Genomic DNA, 17,275 nt, shown 5'->3' with positions numbered 1-17,275 from the left:
ATCACCCAAAAGACATTACTTTCTAGAATAAAAAAATAAAAATAAAATGATTTTTTGAAAATGGAACTGGCGAGTGGGTATGACTCGACCGGTTCCCGCCGATTGGCCACTGCGTTTTTCTAACTTTCTTCGACCTCAATGCGATGTTTTCTAATTTCAATGTCACGAGGGAAACAGGAAGCAACTATTGCTCCACTTGACAAATAGTTTTATAATTTTTATTAGTGTAGGAAACCAGCAATTATTTAAAGCATGAATAATATCTTATGGTTCTATATACCTACATATACAGCGCAGGTCGTACTGCTAAATAACTCATTCAATGAAATTAAATAATAATATTATTAACATAAGTATGTTTAATAAGTAATTATTAATAATATGAATAAGCCTTTTTATACGCCGTTTTACAATAGTTGGTAGTTGCTATATTACAGTTACCAAAAATATTGATTTTTGTTTGTTAGCTAAGATTATGTTAGTATATATATACATTATTTATTTATGAATTAACAGGAACCCCGGTTTGGGTAGAGGTCGCCAAAGATGCCCATTTTTGTCGGTCTAGTGCTGTGGAGTGCCGGTTTATGCCAGCTGATCTTTGAAAATAAGTAATTTATATTCACATTATATATATATATATTCTTATTGTTTGTGAGTAATGAGTATTTAAGATGGGACATTGTATTTAATTATTATTAAATTTGGGTATTTAAGACAGGGGGTAGCCTTGTCGAGTGACCATACTTTCTTACCCATATTTAACAAAACCCATTCAAAACAGTCGAGCAATACTGTCATTATTTTTCGTATTTAACCTCGTAACAGTTTTGAGACGTCTCCGTCCTCTCTTATTTCAAGGCCTTTTCATAAACGTATATTGTTACGATTAACTGCTCAATACAAATACTACATATGTACAAAAAATATTGAGGTTCTTCTCATTTTCAGCACCAGAAAAAATAATTATCGGTTATATATTATATTAGTTTCATTTGAAGTCCGTCCCATTGGGTTTGTCTTTGCATCTGCACGTTTTATAAAACAAGTGAGGGATCAGCCATCTGTGCCTATATTCGTATTATTCGTCGTAAAACAAACATAGCACATTAGGGTTACCACTTCTTTGTTGTTAATCAATAACTGATTAAATAAATAATGTGAAATAAACAACACAATATGATAAAATAATTTTATTTTTAATTGTTACAAGGTACATTAACCTACGTTTTAACAAAATACAATATATATAAAAGTTATTGAATCTATTATCTATTATAATATATTCAAAAGTTAATCATTAGTTAGTATAATTTTGATATACCTGGTTCAAAATAATGTTTATATACATCTCAATGTTTGGAGCACGAACGCTGATATTTATACCTCAGTACTTAGACCTTGCCTTTACCATAGGCGAGTTCTTTTTTTTCTTAAATATCGATTTATTCCTTTGTGCTTAGAATTTATCCAGCGCACGAGATATGTAAGCTAACATTAATCAAGTTACATATATATTAGCTAATAATTAGAAGCGGAAACCAATTGTTACCAACCATCGCACACTTGAAGCCAAAATGAGCCCTTTAGTTTTCCCACACTCATACATGTTAACATTCTCTTTTCCTATAATGTCCAATGGGTCGACTACAGTTATATTCTTTATAGGTAATAGAAGTGTCACTTAGATTTAAGAACCCATAACTAGGTCAAGCTAGTGTTTTGTTAATTCAGTGTCTCAACCCCACTACGCCTAATATTATGTTAGTTATTATTATTATATGGGTAGAGTACATACATTTGAACATCCCCCTAACAACCGCAACCGAACTTAACTCACGTTAAGCAAGAATTAATATTATCATTCAATTTGTAAGTGTAAATCTATGAACGCGTTATTTTCAGCATAAGTCTGAGCGAGGATTGAGTGCACCGGCTGTCACTGTCAAAAATGTCACAATGACCAAGTGGCAAACTATTGGTTGTTGGGAAAATTTTGACAGTGACTAAGCCGGTACAAGGTATGATGCATCGCTAATCTATAACATGACCAACAACGCAAAGATTCTTCTATATATTTTTATTATTCTAGTATTTTACGTTAACTTAATAATTTTACAAAATTATAGAATGGTCTAAAATTATGTCTGGGCCCAATCGGGATTCACCGATACATTCCGCAAGCTACAAACCACAAATACCTAAGAAATGCATAAATTTTATCATTACTGTTTATTGAAAAGTAAAAAAATACTGAAGCACCTATGGCCTTCGAGCGAGACCGTCAGTGGTTAGACTTACGTTACTCAACATTCGCGATTCAGTCATCACACTGATTTTACAATACACACTGTTGTCTCTTTTTATAACACTGTAAACAGAATTTGGTAGAAAGAGACGGATGAGTGCTTGGGTTAATTTCTTGTAAATTTTCCTATCTTATATTTGTTATAGTTTACTTAAGGAATACAACTCGAAAGCAAACATCATGCCTCTTGCCATTAGTCCCATTAGTTCCAAATGCGCCTACGGATCGCTGTTAGTTTTAACTATTCAATTGTAAAGGGTACAATTAACCTAAATTATTAAACAAACTATAACATAGATACATCTTTATCAACTAGAATAAAATATTGTTGACTAAATATTTGTATAAATCCATTTTAATTTTCAAAGAAAGAATCTCCTTTCTCTCAAAATAAAATGTGAATTTCATAATGTCAAAATCTATGAAGGAAATAGACTATGTTACTTTTCCTCGATAATATATATAAAAGAAAATATGGCCTGTTAACATACAATATCTTTCTTGTTTAACAAAAGGGGGCTTTCCCTATAACAAGAAAAAAATTACATTACACTGAATAGGTAAGAAAAATCTTTTAAATTCAAACACTTTATTAAAAAAAATTAAATAACACAGTCTATTTCCAAACACTAACTTAATCACTCAGTTACCCCCCAATGCATGCCCTCTGCCCCAATTATGTCCCCCAAGGACTGTGGATCCTGGCCTAGTGGGCACTCTCTCTTGTGGAGCAGTACCAAAGCCCCCCATATACCGTGTATCAGGGAAAATCTGTTTTCTGTAAGAACAAAAAACAGTAATTTGAATAACCTTTGACAGTTAGATGTAATGTATGCATTATCAACTTATTACTTATAGGTTCATATAAGTAATACATTATTTTAGCATAAGTCACTCTTTTTAATTAAAAGGTTACAAATTTTATTTAAAAAACCATTTCTTTTAACAAATTTAAATATTTAAAAGTGTGTTTGAAGTCACAATTAGTTTTGCAATTCATGCTCACAGCATTACAAGTTATTACTTTTAAATATTTTTTTCCTAAATGATTTTGTATAAGATACATTGCCATTTATGTAGACCCCATACCCATATGCAGACCTTCATAAACAATATTGATTTGTTTATCATATATATATATATTATTTTTGACTCTGGGCATACAAGAGAAGAAAAGTATGGTTAGCTATAACAAAGATAGTACAAAGCAGCTATACTTACAAAAATGCAGGTGGTGTTAACAGAGAGGGTCCACCCAATTCTTGTGGATATTTGAATAATAAGAAGAATGCCAGGTGACCGACAAGGATTCCCATTATGTCCAGAATACCACTACAAAGTTAAAAAAACATTAAACAATTATTAACAGATTTTTTTAGTTCTAATCACCAATCAGCAGTGGTACAGTATATATGATCATAAAAGTAATGATGTATCATTAATCTTAACTTGGCTATGAGGATTTCTTAAAGACTCTATATTTATTTTAAAGCCCCATTAGGTAGTAAAAGAGCTTTTTATCTCTCCAGTAAGACAAAGCCATAGTAATGATGTTACTTACCCTCCACTAATAATTAAATTGAAAGCCAGCAAAACCCAGGGCAAATACATAGCCTTGAACCGTGTCCCAAACCAGAAAGACACAATCACATCTTTGTTGAGTTGACACCACACATATAGTACTGATAACACCATTGGGTCCATAATTATCTGGAATTAAAACAAATAAATATTACATCTTCCATTACTGTCTATTCTTTTAAATAAGGGCAAGGAAAGATCATATAAAAAGTTTTTTTTAATGCTCTACAGGGCTTGTGCAAACATGGGTAAGTTGTATAGACAGTAATTAAAAGACTCTAGTTGTTAGTGGACTTTAGATAACAAGACTGATAAAGGCATAATATCTCATTAGCATGTTCATGATTAGTTTTAAGAAACTTAAGCAGTTTCATAAGTTCCCCTTGGCATTATAGTATGGCTGGGATTTGTAGTATTATTCTTATATTTAAGCAGTCTCTGAACATGTATTCCATATGAACTGCCTGCTTTATCTGGTAATTTCTGTCTGCAATATTAGTTATTAGTAAAAATTATATTTTTATGATTTCAACAGTACAATGTTCATACTAGTTAGCATAGCACTTTTAGTATCATTTAATAGTATGGAGTGTATGTAAAACTTATTGTAGCAATACATGAAAGTTCATTGTTTTCATATGTTATATGGAGCTTAAGTTTCATGGCTAATATTAATAAATACACATACTATATCTAGCCTATTTCATTAAAATAATACAGGCAAACATTTAATATATACTTACTGGCAATCCTGTAAAAAGGCCAAGTAGAACACAGCACAGCCAATTAAATAAAAGCATATATAAGTAATCAGCTGGTTTCCCTGCAAACATCCCTGACTCCAGTCGCTGTGAATAACTGTACAAGAAGTAGCAGTTTATTAGAAAATGAAAACCTGTTGAGGGGCTGATTGGATAATAGAAGACTGCAGTGATCGGTCGCCATATCTAGAATAAAAACATTATATTGAAATATTAGTCAACACACAAGATTCATAGTGTGAATAGGATAAATTGAAAGTAAGACCAATTATAAAAAATCCTTAATCTATAAATAAAGCTAATTACATTTCAAAGAATACTTTACCTGAAATTTATAAAATATCAGATTAAAATCCAGAATAAAGTAATAATAATTGAAAATTCCGAATCTTCCCAACACGCTCAATATAATTGTCGCTGCAAGCCAATACCGCGTAAAAAAGGGAACACTATTAAACCAATCCTTGAATTCGGACATTGTTGTCGCTAGTTGTTACAAATATATTTTGAACCACTTCAAACCCCAACACACAATCCGTGGAACGAGTGCGTTTGACAGACTTGCAATAAAAGCTTTAAATTGTGAAACTGAAAATTGAGTACACGTGTCCTATGGGAATTTGTTTAGACTTAGACAAAAAGGAACAAATTTGTCTTTCATATTCATTTACAAATGACACAAAATAAAGATGATGATAAATCACAATAGTCCATGACACATTGCAATATTGAGTTGACATTTGACTTTTAAGTATAGAATTTGGAAATTTCATATTCCATAGCTTATCCAAATATAGACCTTAATAAACTTTGCTTTGCAACCGGTTCATATTGTGCTACCTATATGAATAAATGATTTTGAATTTTACCACGTAGTCACCACTCACCAGTCCAAGCTGGACGTCTTTCTCTTTGCGGCCACCCATTTGCAGTGTCTCTATTAAATTAGGATTTTTTCATTTACCTTATTCCTGTTCCAATTTACCTGTGTATACTTAACGATCTCCTGGTTTTATTATAAAAAAAATCTTTATTGAGTATTTCCGACCGATATTAATTATATACAACTTATTAACTATAATTCGATATACATATATGCGTTGACGCACTGGCAACTCTAACTCGTGGACAATGTCAATTGACAGATCAAGTCTAAATAATAAATAGAAAAAAACATATAATTTAAAAGTCAAGACTAGCGTGCATTACGGGCGAATAAAATATAAATATAAAAAGTAAAACCCAAATAATTGTATAACAAAAAATAAAGTTGAATTTAGAATAGAAGTACTGTCGAAAACAAAGAATTTCATTTTAATTCATTTAAAATGAGACTTTTTATAAAGCATATAAAAACGCCAACTACTTTTAGTTTTCAACTATTTAATAACTTTGCCCGCAATTTTTCTTCTAATGATTCACAAAAGGATGAGCAGATAAAAACTGCTGCTGAAGAAGTACGAAAAAGTAAGTTATAATAATGAAATAATAAGTAGGGCTAATAATTTAAGGCAATGATATACTGAATAAAAGTTAATAGTTAGTAGTCATTAGATGTAAAATGATTTGAACAAACTCTATATATTTGCAATTACAGAATTAATTCAATCTAAGCAGTACTCTGCTGTTTGAAATTTAACATCTTAAGACACTATTGTAAAACATATGTTTATGAATTTTATTTATCAAGTATTTTTTCATAGATTTATCAAATGCTTATCTATATACATCTACTCTATAACATTATATTATATCTTCCTGTGTTGATATTGATTTTAACTTTCAGTCTTAAAATCTTTAAGTTTTGTTTGTTTACATAATGAAAATATACTGTTCAATATTACAGATATTACTGTAGAAAAATATTCTGGCATCACTACTCTGAACATAGATCGTCAAACAACCAGAAACAGCCTTGATGTAGAAACTTTAAAAGAAATGACACAAGCCATTGAAGCTTTCGATAAAGATTCTGAGGCCAAAGTTCTAGTGCTTAATGGAGAAGGAGGAAGTTTCTGCTCAGGCTTTGATTTGGACGAGATTGGGGAAAAAGGATATAATGTTCTAACTGATGCTGCGGTGAGAACTATAGCTAATAATATATTAATGCTAGAACAAATTATCCTAAATAGGTCTCAGTATTTTGTTAATTATTTAATCTGCTCTATTTTTATTTTGTAGCAAAGTCTAAGAGAGCTCTTTCCACTTGTTGACAATGCAATCTAGGATTATTCTGATATTCTTACTGACATTTCCAATTAAGCTAATAATTTCAAATATGTTTCTGTGGCCATATTATTGTTGGCCATTAAATACATAATATATAATGAAAGAGTTGCTCAAAAAGGTTGGAATAGTGTTAAATAGCAAAAAATTAATTTAATTACATTTCTTTTTAATTTAACTTTTATTCATGCATATGTTTGAATTCACTTACCCTTCTTTATTATGAAATACTACCAGGCAAGGTTGCTTCGTCGTCCACTATGTGATAAGCCAACAATAGCTGCTGTTCAAGGATATGCGGTTGCCGAAGGTTTTGAATTGGCTTTGGCTTGTGATTTACGTATTATAGAAGAGACTGCAATATTAGGTTGTCTTGGAAGAAGATTTGGTATGACAAAATCCAATATATAATATAATTCTTTTTGTTTTTCATAAAATAAATGCTAAAGAAGTACTGTGAAATAGAAATTCTTTTATCTACATTACCAAAAAATTGTAGGGAGCAGCAAGTGTTTTACAGTGGTACAAGTTTAATTTTTTCCGTAACCTTGCTCATATCTTAAAGCAATTTTTTTTAATTGAAATTAATTGAAATGTCATACATCCATTTCAGCACCCAAAAACACTACAGCTGTCGAGGTATTTAATAGACATTATCTTTGGATAAGGTTTTGTAAATGTACCAAAAGCAAGTAAACATGAAACCAACTTATTAAAAAGGCTTTGAAAATGAGAGAAGCAAACAGACTGAGGTTGTGTCTAAAGCCGGGTATCCACTATGTCCGCGAACCTCTTGCGCTCCGTGCAACAGCTCCGCGTAGTGGATACGTTGGCGAACGGTGCGCGCTCCGCCCTCAGCGCTCCAATGGGTGGCGGTAAATTGGGCGAACACAAAGGGGAGTTCAGTCTGTTCGTGGACGCGAGCATGCGTGTTTCTATGGAGAAACGCGTTACCGTCTCCATCAGAGTGGTTACAGGAGCGCGGAGCGCAAGAGGTTCGCGAACATAGTGGATATCCGGCTTAAGGTGGGAGAAACTGTTAGTGTAGTGTATAGTGTGCGGCTCCTCATATTTCAAATCTTACTCTCATTTCAAAGCAAAGTATTGTTTGCTTGGCTTGTATCTCAAAACGTATATTAGGGCACTCCTATTTCGAGGTATCACTATATGGATACACTGAAATTACATATTTTAATTTAAAATTATTTAAATTCCTAGAATATCTTAGTGAGTTTTTAGGTTTGTTTATAACAATGTATGTATAGCCAATAATGTCCTACTGTGTGTTTGTCCTCAAGTTACATATATTCTAATAAATTTTAGGTGCACCACAAAGCTTATTTGGTGGAAGACGTCTTACAGCTCTCATAGGTCTATCACGGTCTTTGGACTTGTTAATGACGGGTCGGCCTATATCTGGCGCAGACGCATATGCAATGGGTCTTGGTTGTAAATTAACTGCTACAGGCACTGGTAAGTGTTAAGACATAATTAAAAACTGTGAAGTATGTATAATATTTCTTAAAAAATCCTTTTTATATATTTTATGGATCACTAAAAGAAACTATATATAGTTATGTTGTTATACACCTCTTTTTGAGTGTTACTATATCACAATAAGTTGAAATCAGAATTACCCAAATACTCGAGGTACATTTGCGTAGTTTTACAAATCCGTTTTTTTTTTTTTTTTTTTTATAAAATAGGGGGCAAACGGGCAGGAAGCTCACCTGATGTTAAGTGATACCGCCGCCCATGGACACTCAATGCCAGAGGGCTCGCGAGTGCGTTGCCGGCCTTTTAAGAACCTGTACGTTTTTTTCTTGAAGGACCCTAAGTCGAATTGGTTCGGAAATACTTCAGTGGGCAGCTGGTTCCACATAGCGGTGGTGCGCGGCAAAAATTGCCTTGAAAAACGCTCAGTCGTGGAACGGCGGACGTCGAGGTGATACGGGTGGAATTTTGTATTCTGCCTCGACGTCCGATGATGAAACTCAGCTGTAGGTATTAATCCGAACAACTCCTCTGAACACTCTCCATGGTAAATGCGGTAGAAGATGCAGAGTGACCCCACATCTCTACGCAACGCCAAAGGATCGAGCCGCTCGGAGAGGGATTGGTCATCGACGATTCGAACCGCTCTTCGTTGGATACGGTCAAGTGGAAGGAGCTGGTACTGGGGAGTCCCCGCCCAGAGGTGAGAACAGTATTCCATGTGGGGCCGTATTTGCGCTTTATAGAGTTGCAAGCGGTGGCCCGGAGTGAAGTACCGTCTCGCCTTACTGAGCACACCAAGCTTTTTGGAGGCTAATTTAGCCTTTCCCTCCAAATGACCGCGAAAGTGAACGTCGTTCGATATGTCAACGCCAAGTATTCCGATGCTAGCTGTGGCTTCAAGAAGAGTCTTTTCGAAAAGAGGAGTAGCGACAAAGGGTATTTTTTTCGCGGAAAACGCGCAACCTTGTGTCTTCTTGGGGTTAAATTGGACTAGGTTTAGTCTACCCCAGTCCGAGACTCCACGTAGTAGAGTTTCGACTTCAGACACAAGTTTGTTCCGGTACTCATCGACAACTGCCCGAGAAATACCTGCCCGGCCAGTGTAAAGAGTATCCCAAGTGCTGTCGTCCGCATAGCAATGAATGTTGCTAAGTTGCAACATGTCATTGATATGCAGAAGAAACAGGGTCGGGGATAGAACACAGCCTTGTGGGACCCCAGCATTCACGGGTTTAAGGTCGGAACATGCTCCGTCGACGACGACCTTGATGCTCCGATCGGCCAGAAAGCTGTAGATCCAGTCGCATAATTTCTCGGGAAGCCCGTAGGCTGGAAGCTTCGAGAGCAGTGCTTTGTGCCACACCCGATCGAAGGCTTTCGCTATGTCCAAACTAACCGCTAGCGCCTCCCCCTTGGACTCAATTGCCTCTGCCCATCTATGTGTAAGGTATACTAGAAGGTCACCAGCCGAACGACCACGACGAAAGCCGTACTGATAAGCGCTAATCAGCTGGTGGCCCTCTAGATACCTCAAGAGCTGGCCATTAATAATGGATTCCATTATTTTGGAGAACAAGGAGGTTATAGCTATTGGACGATCAGAGCGATCGCCTTTTTTAGGGATCGGGTGTATCGAAGCGGTCTTCCAGCACTTCGGGACAGTGCCGAGCGAGTACAGGTACCGGAATAGGCGCGTCAGGACCGGAGCCAACTCAGGAGCACAAGTACGCAGCACAATTGGAGGGATACCATCCGGCCCGCTCGACTTATGAATGTCCAAGGAAGATAGTGCCTTGCGAACAGCACGTTGCCGGAATGTGATTTCCGGCATTGAATAATCACACCGCGAAGTCGTCGGTGGTGATTCCCCTCGGTCATCCAAAGTCGAGTTGGACACGAAGAGACAGCCCAAGAGGTCGGCCTTCTCCTTCGCAGTGTGGGCGAGCGAGTCATCCTCCCTGTGCAGCGGTGGAATGGATGGCTGACAAAAATTCCCTTGTACAGCTTTGGCGAGAGACCAGAAGGCTCGAGTCCCCGAAGGGAGTTGGGCCAATCTCTCGCCAAATCTGGCGATGTGCTCTGACTTTGCCCTAGCGATTTCCCGTTTGAAGGACCTGGAGGCTGAGTTATATGCTTTTTTATGTTCGCTGGTATTGGCATCACGAGATATCGCCGCTTCCGCCCATGCATTAAAGCATTCTCGCTTTCGACGCGATGCTGCCTTGCAAGAACGCTTAAACCAGGGCTGTGACTTGCCACCGATCGGCACCGCAGAAAATGGAATAAAGAGTTCCATGCCCTGCAGAACCACTTCGGCGACAGAGGCAGCGACGGAATCTGGAGCTTCCGACGAAAAGCACATAGGCCCCCAAGGGTAGGACGCAAAGAAAGACCGCATCCGATCCCAATCTGCTGACCGATAGTGCCAAATACGGCGACAACCCGAAAAACGGGGCCGAGGAGGGCGCGTAGTAGGCACAGTACTCCGGACCACACAATGATCCGATGAACCCAATGGCGGGTCAACAGAGACTTGATAGGTCTCCGGATGTGAGGTCAGCAGAAGGTCCAACAAAGAGGGTTTATGACCATCCACATCTGGTATTCGCGTAATCGCAGGGACCATTTGTGACAGGTCGTAAGCTAAAGCAAAGTCGTGAAAGGATCTTCCCGCGTGATCGGTGGTTTCCGAGCCGAGCCAATCGGCATGGTGAGCGTTAAAATCGCCAAGTATCACGATTTCAGCGGTAGGAACCCCTTCGAGCAGGGAATCTGTAGCCATTTGGATGTGCTCAATGAGTCGGTCAGTTTCGGTATTTCCGCTATGGGACCTATACAGGCATGCGTAGAATCGCGGATGGTCATCGCAGTCTACGCGCAGCCAGAGGCTAGATAGGTCCCTTCCTTCAAGCGACTCGAGGCGACGAGAACAGATATCCTCTCTGACGTACACGCAAACTCCCGCCCGCGGCACAAATGAATGTTCCAATTTGTACCCCGGGTAGGAGAGGTAGGAAGTATCAGCCCGGGAGGATATCTGAGTCTCAGTAAGGAAGAATAAGGCCGGCTTCGCAGTTTCGAGGTGAAAGTGAACCGCGTTAAGATTAGAGTTGAGCCCCCTAACATTGGTAAAGTCCACTGAGAGCGTGGAAGGGGATGCCTTCGGTAAATTCTTCCGTTTGCCCCGAGATCGAAACCTATAGTTTTTAGCGCAGTTTTTGCCCACCCCAGAATACGAAGGGCAGCCTGTGCATCCACCACCGAATACTGATTGTTCCGATGATGGACGCTCAGAGGGGGATTCACCACAGCGGAAACGTGTGGTACCCCCCTGGGGTAATCTCTGTTTAAACTGCATCTTCATATTCTGGGGGGGGGAATTGATGGGCTCCGGGAGTCTCACTCACCGCACGAAACGCGAGTACAATAAGATGAACCTATTGCATCACTTCACGCCGGTTTTCTGTGAGAACCGAGAGTTCCGTAAAAACTTATTTAAATTAACATTTGCGATATGGGTTTTATGGTATAGAGACTGACAAATTACTGTATCCTTTCATTATATATTTCTTTATTAATGGATTATTTTTTCATATAAGCACGCAATTGCGTGACAAGAGGGAACCTACTATAGGCTTTTTTCAGTTATCCAAAATTATTTTGTGGATTTAAAAAAAAATATTGTCACATGACTTTTGAATATTAGGGCTAAGTAAAAATCATATAAATTTAATACTAGTGTCTGCGTATGAATTAGCCACCAATTAAATTTCAGTAATACAAAGAAATTATTGGTTCAGGCCGGGTTTGAACCTCAACATCTTTATGTATTTTTTTTTATTTCAGCTTTAGGTGAATCAATCAAATTATCGAAGTCTTTAATAAAGTTCCCTCAAAATGCCTTAATAATGGACAAATTAGCAGCTATTATGTCCCAATTGAATCCTAATAGTGAGGAAAGTATGAGGGATGAAGCTATCATGGGCAGTCTACTTGGTTCAGCAATTGAAGACCTTAATAAGGGTGTTCAGAAGTTTAAAGGAGGTCAGTGACTACAGAGTTCAGACTTACTGTGAATAGTTCAAGTTGACTTCTGCATATCAAACTTCAATACTTCAACTTTTTGTCTTTGGTATATGTTTAATATGGTATGATGATAATTTAGGCTTCCAGACACATGTGCTTCTTAGGTTTGTATGCATGTTTGTTCAAGAATTAATTCAGAAACTAAATTTACCTATATGATTTGATTTGAAAATCTTGTTTTAGTACCTAAATAGGTAAATGAAACTATTATTGTAACCATTTCAGTTGATAGATATTTTGTCACATTTGATATTTTTTAAAGTGAAACTTCTTTATCGGCGTTGGAAAAAAAACCGTCACATTTTTCAGTTACGCGTCACATTTTTCGGTCACGCTTCACACTTAATGAAATTCTGTAATAATCTTATTAGTAATAAGGTAAAATGAAATAATTGTATTATCTGTATTCATGTCTATGATGATAAAAACCTTTTGTTAAACTTAATTTCTGTAAAGTTGCATATAGTAGAGATAATTTTTCGAAAAATAAGTTCATAGAGAAGTTTCACTTACGTGTGTATTACATTTTTAAGTTACTATTATTTAGACACATACTTTTTGCAGGTATAGGAAAACACGGCAAATTCTACAAATTAACAGAAATGCCACTTAAAGACTGGGAATTAGAGGAAAGTCTAGAAGAAATAGAAGTAGTTGTTAAAGATAAGGAAAAGAAACCGTAAAAAGATGCTATGTTAATTTATTTATTAATTATTTAAATCTAGTCTGTTTTAAGTTTTATTTTTCAAATATTTAAAGGATGTTGACACTTCATAACATTTTTTTTCCACAGTATTTCCTACTGGTATACCTTATACATTAATAAACATAACTATAATATATGATAGCCATTACAATGGCTAACTTTTGTCAATATATTTATTTTACCATTTAAAATCTTGCTGCATAAGATGTGTGGGTGTTTGATAAGTGCATTTGCTTTAAAAAATAACTAAACTAACTATACTAAAAATCGTATGTATTGTTACTTCGAGTTTAAACATATTACCTAAATAACAAGTCTCCCAAGAACAGGTGCCATATGTGGACAGATACTACTAAACTACTGTCATTTATAAATAAGTGCAGAATATTGCACATAGGCACAATACTTATCACCTAGGTCAACAGCAGTTACATTCTTGTTTTAATAGTAGGCTTGAAAGAGGGTTCAAAGAAAAGCCACAAAAATGGTCCAACAAACTTAGGGACAGACCTTAGAATGAGCATATGAAAGCATTTGATCTTACTGATTTAGGAAGTAGGTAATTAAGAGGTTATCTCATTGAAACCTATGAAATTCCTACTGGTCAATATGTTCCAGAAATTGAGAAGCTCTTTATTTTTTACACACGTGTTTGTGGTAGTATTTTAAAACTTTATTGAATACCACTCAATGAATACAAATTCCCTAAAGAACTTCCTCCCAAACCAAGTAGTTTAATAAGGTAAGCGTAATTAACACACCCTCTTTGAGCTTCAAACAAGTAGTTATGTGTTGAGTGGATATTTCCTCCAAATCCGGAAATACGCAAGTATTAGGTTATTAAGCTGCTAGTTTATTGACATAATAATAAGTAACACATCATTTATAACATACATTTTAATCAAAATTATTCAGTAACACCCTTCTCTGCCTGGTACTTGTAGTGGAGGTCAGAACAATCCTCATTAGATATGTTAACCCATCCTTTATCACTGATGTGGTATACACGGATAATACCACCTGAATAGGCATCACGGTGAGTAGCATGATAGATTGCACGGCGACCCAGTTCTAGAAATAATAATGCAATAATTTATCTATGCAAGAGAAGTTCTTTAATAATACAGAAAAGCAATTTTTACCAATTATTATTATAAATAGTTGAACTAATGTTCAACTAATTGAACATTATTAAATCTTTTTTTATAACTAATGTTAAGGCCTAGAGTTGCTTTTAAAAGATTTCAACCAATGGAATAAGTGAACTAAAAAAAACTTCAACCTGAAAACAAAGCTTAGCTTTAAAGTATAAAGAAAAGAGAATACTTGCCCTGTGCTTCTAAATCCTCTAGATCCCAGCGGTATCCAGAATCAAGGACACCAAAGGCATATACTGATCCAGAACCGACCGAAAACACTTTGCCTGGTGTACGTGTTCCCTCACTGTCCACATAATATAATTGTGCACCCTGTAAATTTCCAAGTAAATTTTACTTTAATACCTAAATGTTTGCAGCTTCTGATTGTCATAAATTTCAAACTTATACAACAAAAATAAATCACATACATACATTGATATTAAATGTAAAAATAAATTTATAAAGAGGCACATATGTACACAATCACATACATGTTCTAACAGTTATTTCAGTTACAGGAGTTACACATGACAGTGAAACATTTAATTTTAAATATACTTTTAGTGTTGTAGTTTTTACATACCCTCTTATCGAAGCCAGCAAGCATCATGCCCATGCTCAATCCCATACCCTTATAGTTGTAAACCATGTTTGCCATCAGTTTGCTGGCAGCTGCTACAGAGATGCGTTCTCTATTTCTTAATTCATACAGTCTACATTGTTTTGCTAGTACTCTGTCCCAGTAGACACAATCGGCAGCACCTCCAGCAAGTGTTCCTATTTAAAACATTATTAATTTATAAAGACAAATATTCCAATAAACAGAATTACGGTCACTTAATATATTATAGAAAATTCAGCAATATTATGTAATCTTAAACTCACCAAGAAGATAATCGTTGATTTCTACAATCTTCTTCATGGACTGAGAGCCAATAAACTGGCCCCCTGTAGCTCTAGAATCTACTGCCAACAGGACACCTCCCTGGACATAAGTGTAAATCTTATTGAAGACATATAATATTTATGATATTTAAGTATATAGCACTATTGTAAAACCAACTAAGTTAAATGGAACCATAACCATGCTCTTATGTCAAATAGCATGTAACTCAAAGACTTTTTTCCCATTAAAATTAGGGCCATAAATCTATTGTAGCACCCAAAACATAGTGTTTTGGGTGCCAGTACAATAAAGCTCAGTATGTTTGTAATAAGATAATGATTTTACACCTTTATTCAATAGATCTCATGTTCTTCAGACCCGAAAATAAATGTGATAATGTACAAAGAGAAAACGAGGTATTCAAGAAAACAGACTGCGGTAGGAGAAACTATTGGCTTCACTCATTGTGCGATTTCTCGAAAACAAGATATCGGTCACTCAGCTTCTCGTATCTCAAAACATTCGTATATAGAGGTACCACTGTATATAGGTGCATTTAAATCCACAAAAACGAAAACTAAATCATACCTTGTATCGAAAACCAAGCGTTGTAGTACCATGATCGAATTCCATTTTAATCTGCCGGCCCGTCTCATCCTTAGTGCTGAATTGAGCCAAAGTCTCTACTGGCTACAAAAATACTTTATTACATTTTCAATAAAATAGCCTTTTCATTAAACTAAATAACCTTTACTTACGTTTGCGAACGGTGGAGCCGCAAGTTGAGCACTATTTAAGAAGTTTTGAGTGTAGCCTACGACATCATTTTGAAAAGTAGCAAGAGAGTCAGCCGGTTTTAAATTAATTTTCTCATCCAACCGGCAAAAATCTAACAAAGCCATTTTAGTGATTATAATATAAGAATTATTCTTTTTAGAGAATTACAAACAGTTTTCAAGATGCAACGGGAATGACAAACAATTTTTCTATAATCAAATTTCACTTTTGACAATTAACAAAACATTTGTCAGGACTATGTCATTAACAATTCGTTGAAGTTTTTTGTTTTGGTTTATATGTCTACGAAGATAATTTATATACTGAATACATTATTTATAGCGCCTACGGTAATTATTTTCAGACCTAAGAAAATTATTTTTAATGTTAAGAAAATTTCAAAATGAGTATTACATACTAAAATGTTTTCTTGCTGCCATCTGTTGTCAAATAGCAAATAAACGACAGATAGCGTTACATGATTTACTACCACTACTTACCACTAGGTGGCAGATCTCTTTGAAATAAGCATTAGCCCTATAACTTCCGACAGGGTAATTAATATTCTTTAAATGGCTGTAGTATTATGTTTCTATACCAATATGCTTTGCCTGCACATTAAGGATAGATAGTCTTCGAAAATCCAAATATATTTATTTTATAAAATAATTACATACGCAAATATAGAAATGAAAAAAGTTGGTACCTATTTCCTATATTAACTACTATAGTGGCATCTATTGAACGCAACCTACATACACTATTAATATAATCAATTAATTGGCTGATATTGCTTATAAAACCTAAATGACTCATACAAATATTCGAACCACCAATTTATAAAATTCATCGAAGTTTATCAAATAAATAGTTGTGGTTGTAAACCTATAATTTCAATAGCTCTGCGCTATCTAACATCAGAACTACACTGTTATTACCATTTTGAATACAGCTTATTTATTCTAATGGTCAAATCGATATTAGTGCGCCATTTTTGATATTGTATAAAGCAGGTGAGCTAAGTAGTATCAGTAGACAAAGTACCGCTAGCAAATGTATAAAAACATAATTCTGATTTATAAATTGAGATAATCAGTTCTAACCACCTTAAAACAAAGGATAAATATGTATTTAATAATATAACGACTACAATTGTCCATCTTTATATATAATATTAGTGCTTTTCGATTCACTCGCATTAATTAGGTCGTGGCACATGTTCTATAGTAAAAACACTTTTTAATGCAAAAATATGTTTTGTTTATTTCGTGCGATTTTTAGATGTATTCTATAAAACTGTATTATCAC

The 17,275-nt window shown here is 35.5% G+C and overlaps 3 protein-coding genes across 3 annotated transcripts; 1 reads left to right on the top strand and 2 right to left on the bottom strand.

The window, feature by feature from the left end:
• Nucleotides 1-1,237: 1,237 nt before the first annotated feature.
• LOC123714350 (derlin-1) lies at nt 1,238-5,357 on the bottom strand. The gene is made up of 5 exons (XM_045668577.1): nt 4,976-5,357; nt 4,633-4,836; nt 3,870-4,018; nt 3,530-3,640; nt 1,238-3,086 (listed from the first exon to the last, which is right to left on the bottom strand). Exons 1-5 carry the CDS (start codon nt 5,126-5,128, stop codon nt 2,951-2,953), a joined length of 753 nt encoding a protein of 250 aa, XP_045524533.1. The 5' UTR covers nt 5,129-5,357; the 3' UTR covers nt 1,238-2,950.
• Nucleotides 5,358-5,823: 466 nt separating this feature from the next.
• Nucleotides 5,824-13,183, top strand: LOC123714340 (probable enoyl-CoA hydratase). Its single transcript, XM_045668560.1, has 6 exons — nt 5,824-6,117; nt 6,497-6,729; nt 7,114-7,264; nt 8,200-8,349; nt 12,220-12,417; nt 13,024-13,183. Exons 1-6 carry the CDS (start codon nt 5,979-5,981, stop codon nt 13,140-13,142), a joined length of 990 nt encoding a protein of 329 aa, XP_045524516.1. The 5' UTR covers nt 5,824-5,978; the 3' UTR covers nt 13,143-13,183.
• Nucleotides 13,184-14,044: 861 nt separating this feature from the next.
• On the bottom strand, nt 14,045-16,175 carry LOC123714341 (proteasome subunit beta type-5). Its single transcript, XM_045668562.1, has 6 exons — nt 15,949-16,175; nt 15,779-15,880; nt 15,190-15,289; nt 14,888-15,081; nt 14,496-14,634; nt 14,045-14,236 (listed from the first exon to the last, which is right to left on the bottom strand). Exons 1-6 carry the CDS (start codon nt 16,090-16,092, stop codon nt 14,073-14,075), a joined length of 843 nt encoding a protein of 280 aa, XP_045524518.1. The 5' UTR covers nt 16,093-16,175; the 3' UTR covers nt 14,045-14,072.
• Nucleotides 16,176-17,275: the final 1,100 nt, after the last annotated feature.

Source organism: Pieris brassicae, chromosome 9 (genome assembly GCF_905147105.1).
Source record: "Pieris brassicae chromosome 9, ilPieBrab1.1, whole genome shotgun sequence".
NCBI lineage: Eukaryota > Metazoa > Arthropoda > Insecta > Lepidoptera > Pieridae > Pieris > Pieris brassicae.
This window is presented reverse-complemented; position numbering and strand designations above follow the sequence as displayed.

What these genes read in the sequence shown, in the direction of transcription:
- LOC123714341 (XM_045668562.1), bottom strand. Translation starts at nt 16,092, where the DNA reads ATGGCTTTGTTAGATTTTTGCCGGTTGGATGAGAAAATTAATTTAAAA. An exon ending in CGGCTCCACCGTTCGCAAAC is followed by an intron (nt 15,881 to 15,948) that starts GTAAGTAAAGGT and finishes GTATTTTTGTAG; the next exon opens with CCAGTAGAGACTTTGGCTCA. An exon ending in CGCTTGGTTTTCGATACAAG is followed by an intron (nt 15,290 to 15,778) that starts GTATGATTTAGT and finishes ACTTATGTCCAG; the next exon opens with GGAGGTGTCCTGTTGGCAGT.
- LOC123714350 (XM_045668577.1), bottom strand. Translation starts at nt 5,128, where the DNA reads ATGTCCGAATTCAAGGATTGGTTTAATAGTGTTCCCTTTTTTACGCGG. An exon ending in TGATATTTTATAAATTTCAG is followed by an intron (nt 4,837 to 4,975) that starts GTAAAGTATTCT and finishes TTTTTATTCTAG; the next exon opens with ATATGGCGACCGATCACTGC. An exon ending in TTAACACCACCTGCATTTTT is followed by an intron (nt 3,087 to 3,529) that starts GTAAGTATAGCT and finishes TTGTTCTTACAG; the next exon opens with AAAACAGATTTTCCCTGATA.
- LOC123714340 (XM_045668560.1), top strand. Translation starts at nt 5,979, where the DNA reads ATGAGACTTTTTATAAAGCATATAAAAACGCCAACTACTTTTAGTTTT. An exon ending in ATGTTCTAACTGATGCTGCG is followed by an intron (nt 6,730 to 7,113) that starts GTGAGAACTATA and finishes AAATACTACCAG; the next exon opens with GCAAGGTTGCTTCGTCGTCC. An exon ending in ATTAACTGCTACAGGCACTG is followed by an intron (nt 8,350 to 12,219) that starts GTAAGTGTTAAG and finishes TTTTTATTTCAG; the next exon opens with CTTTAGGTGAATCAATCAAA.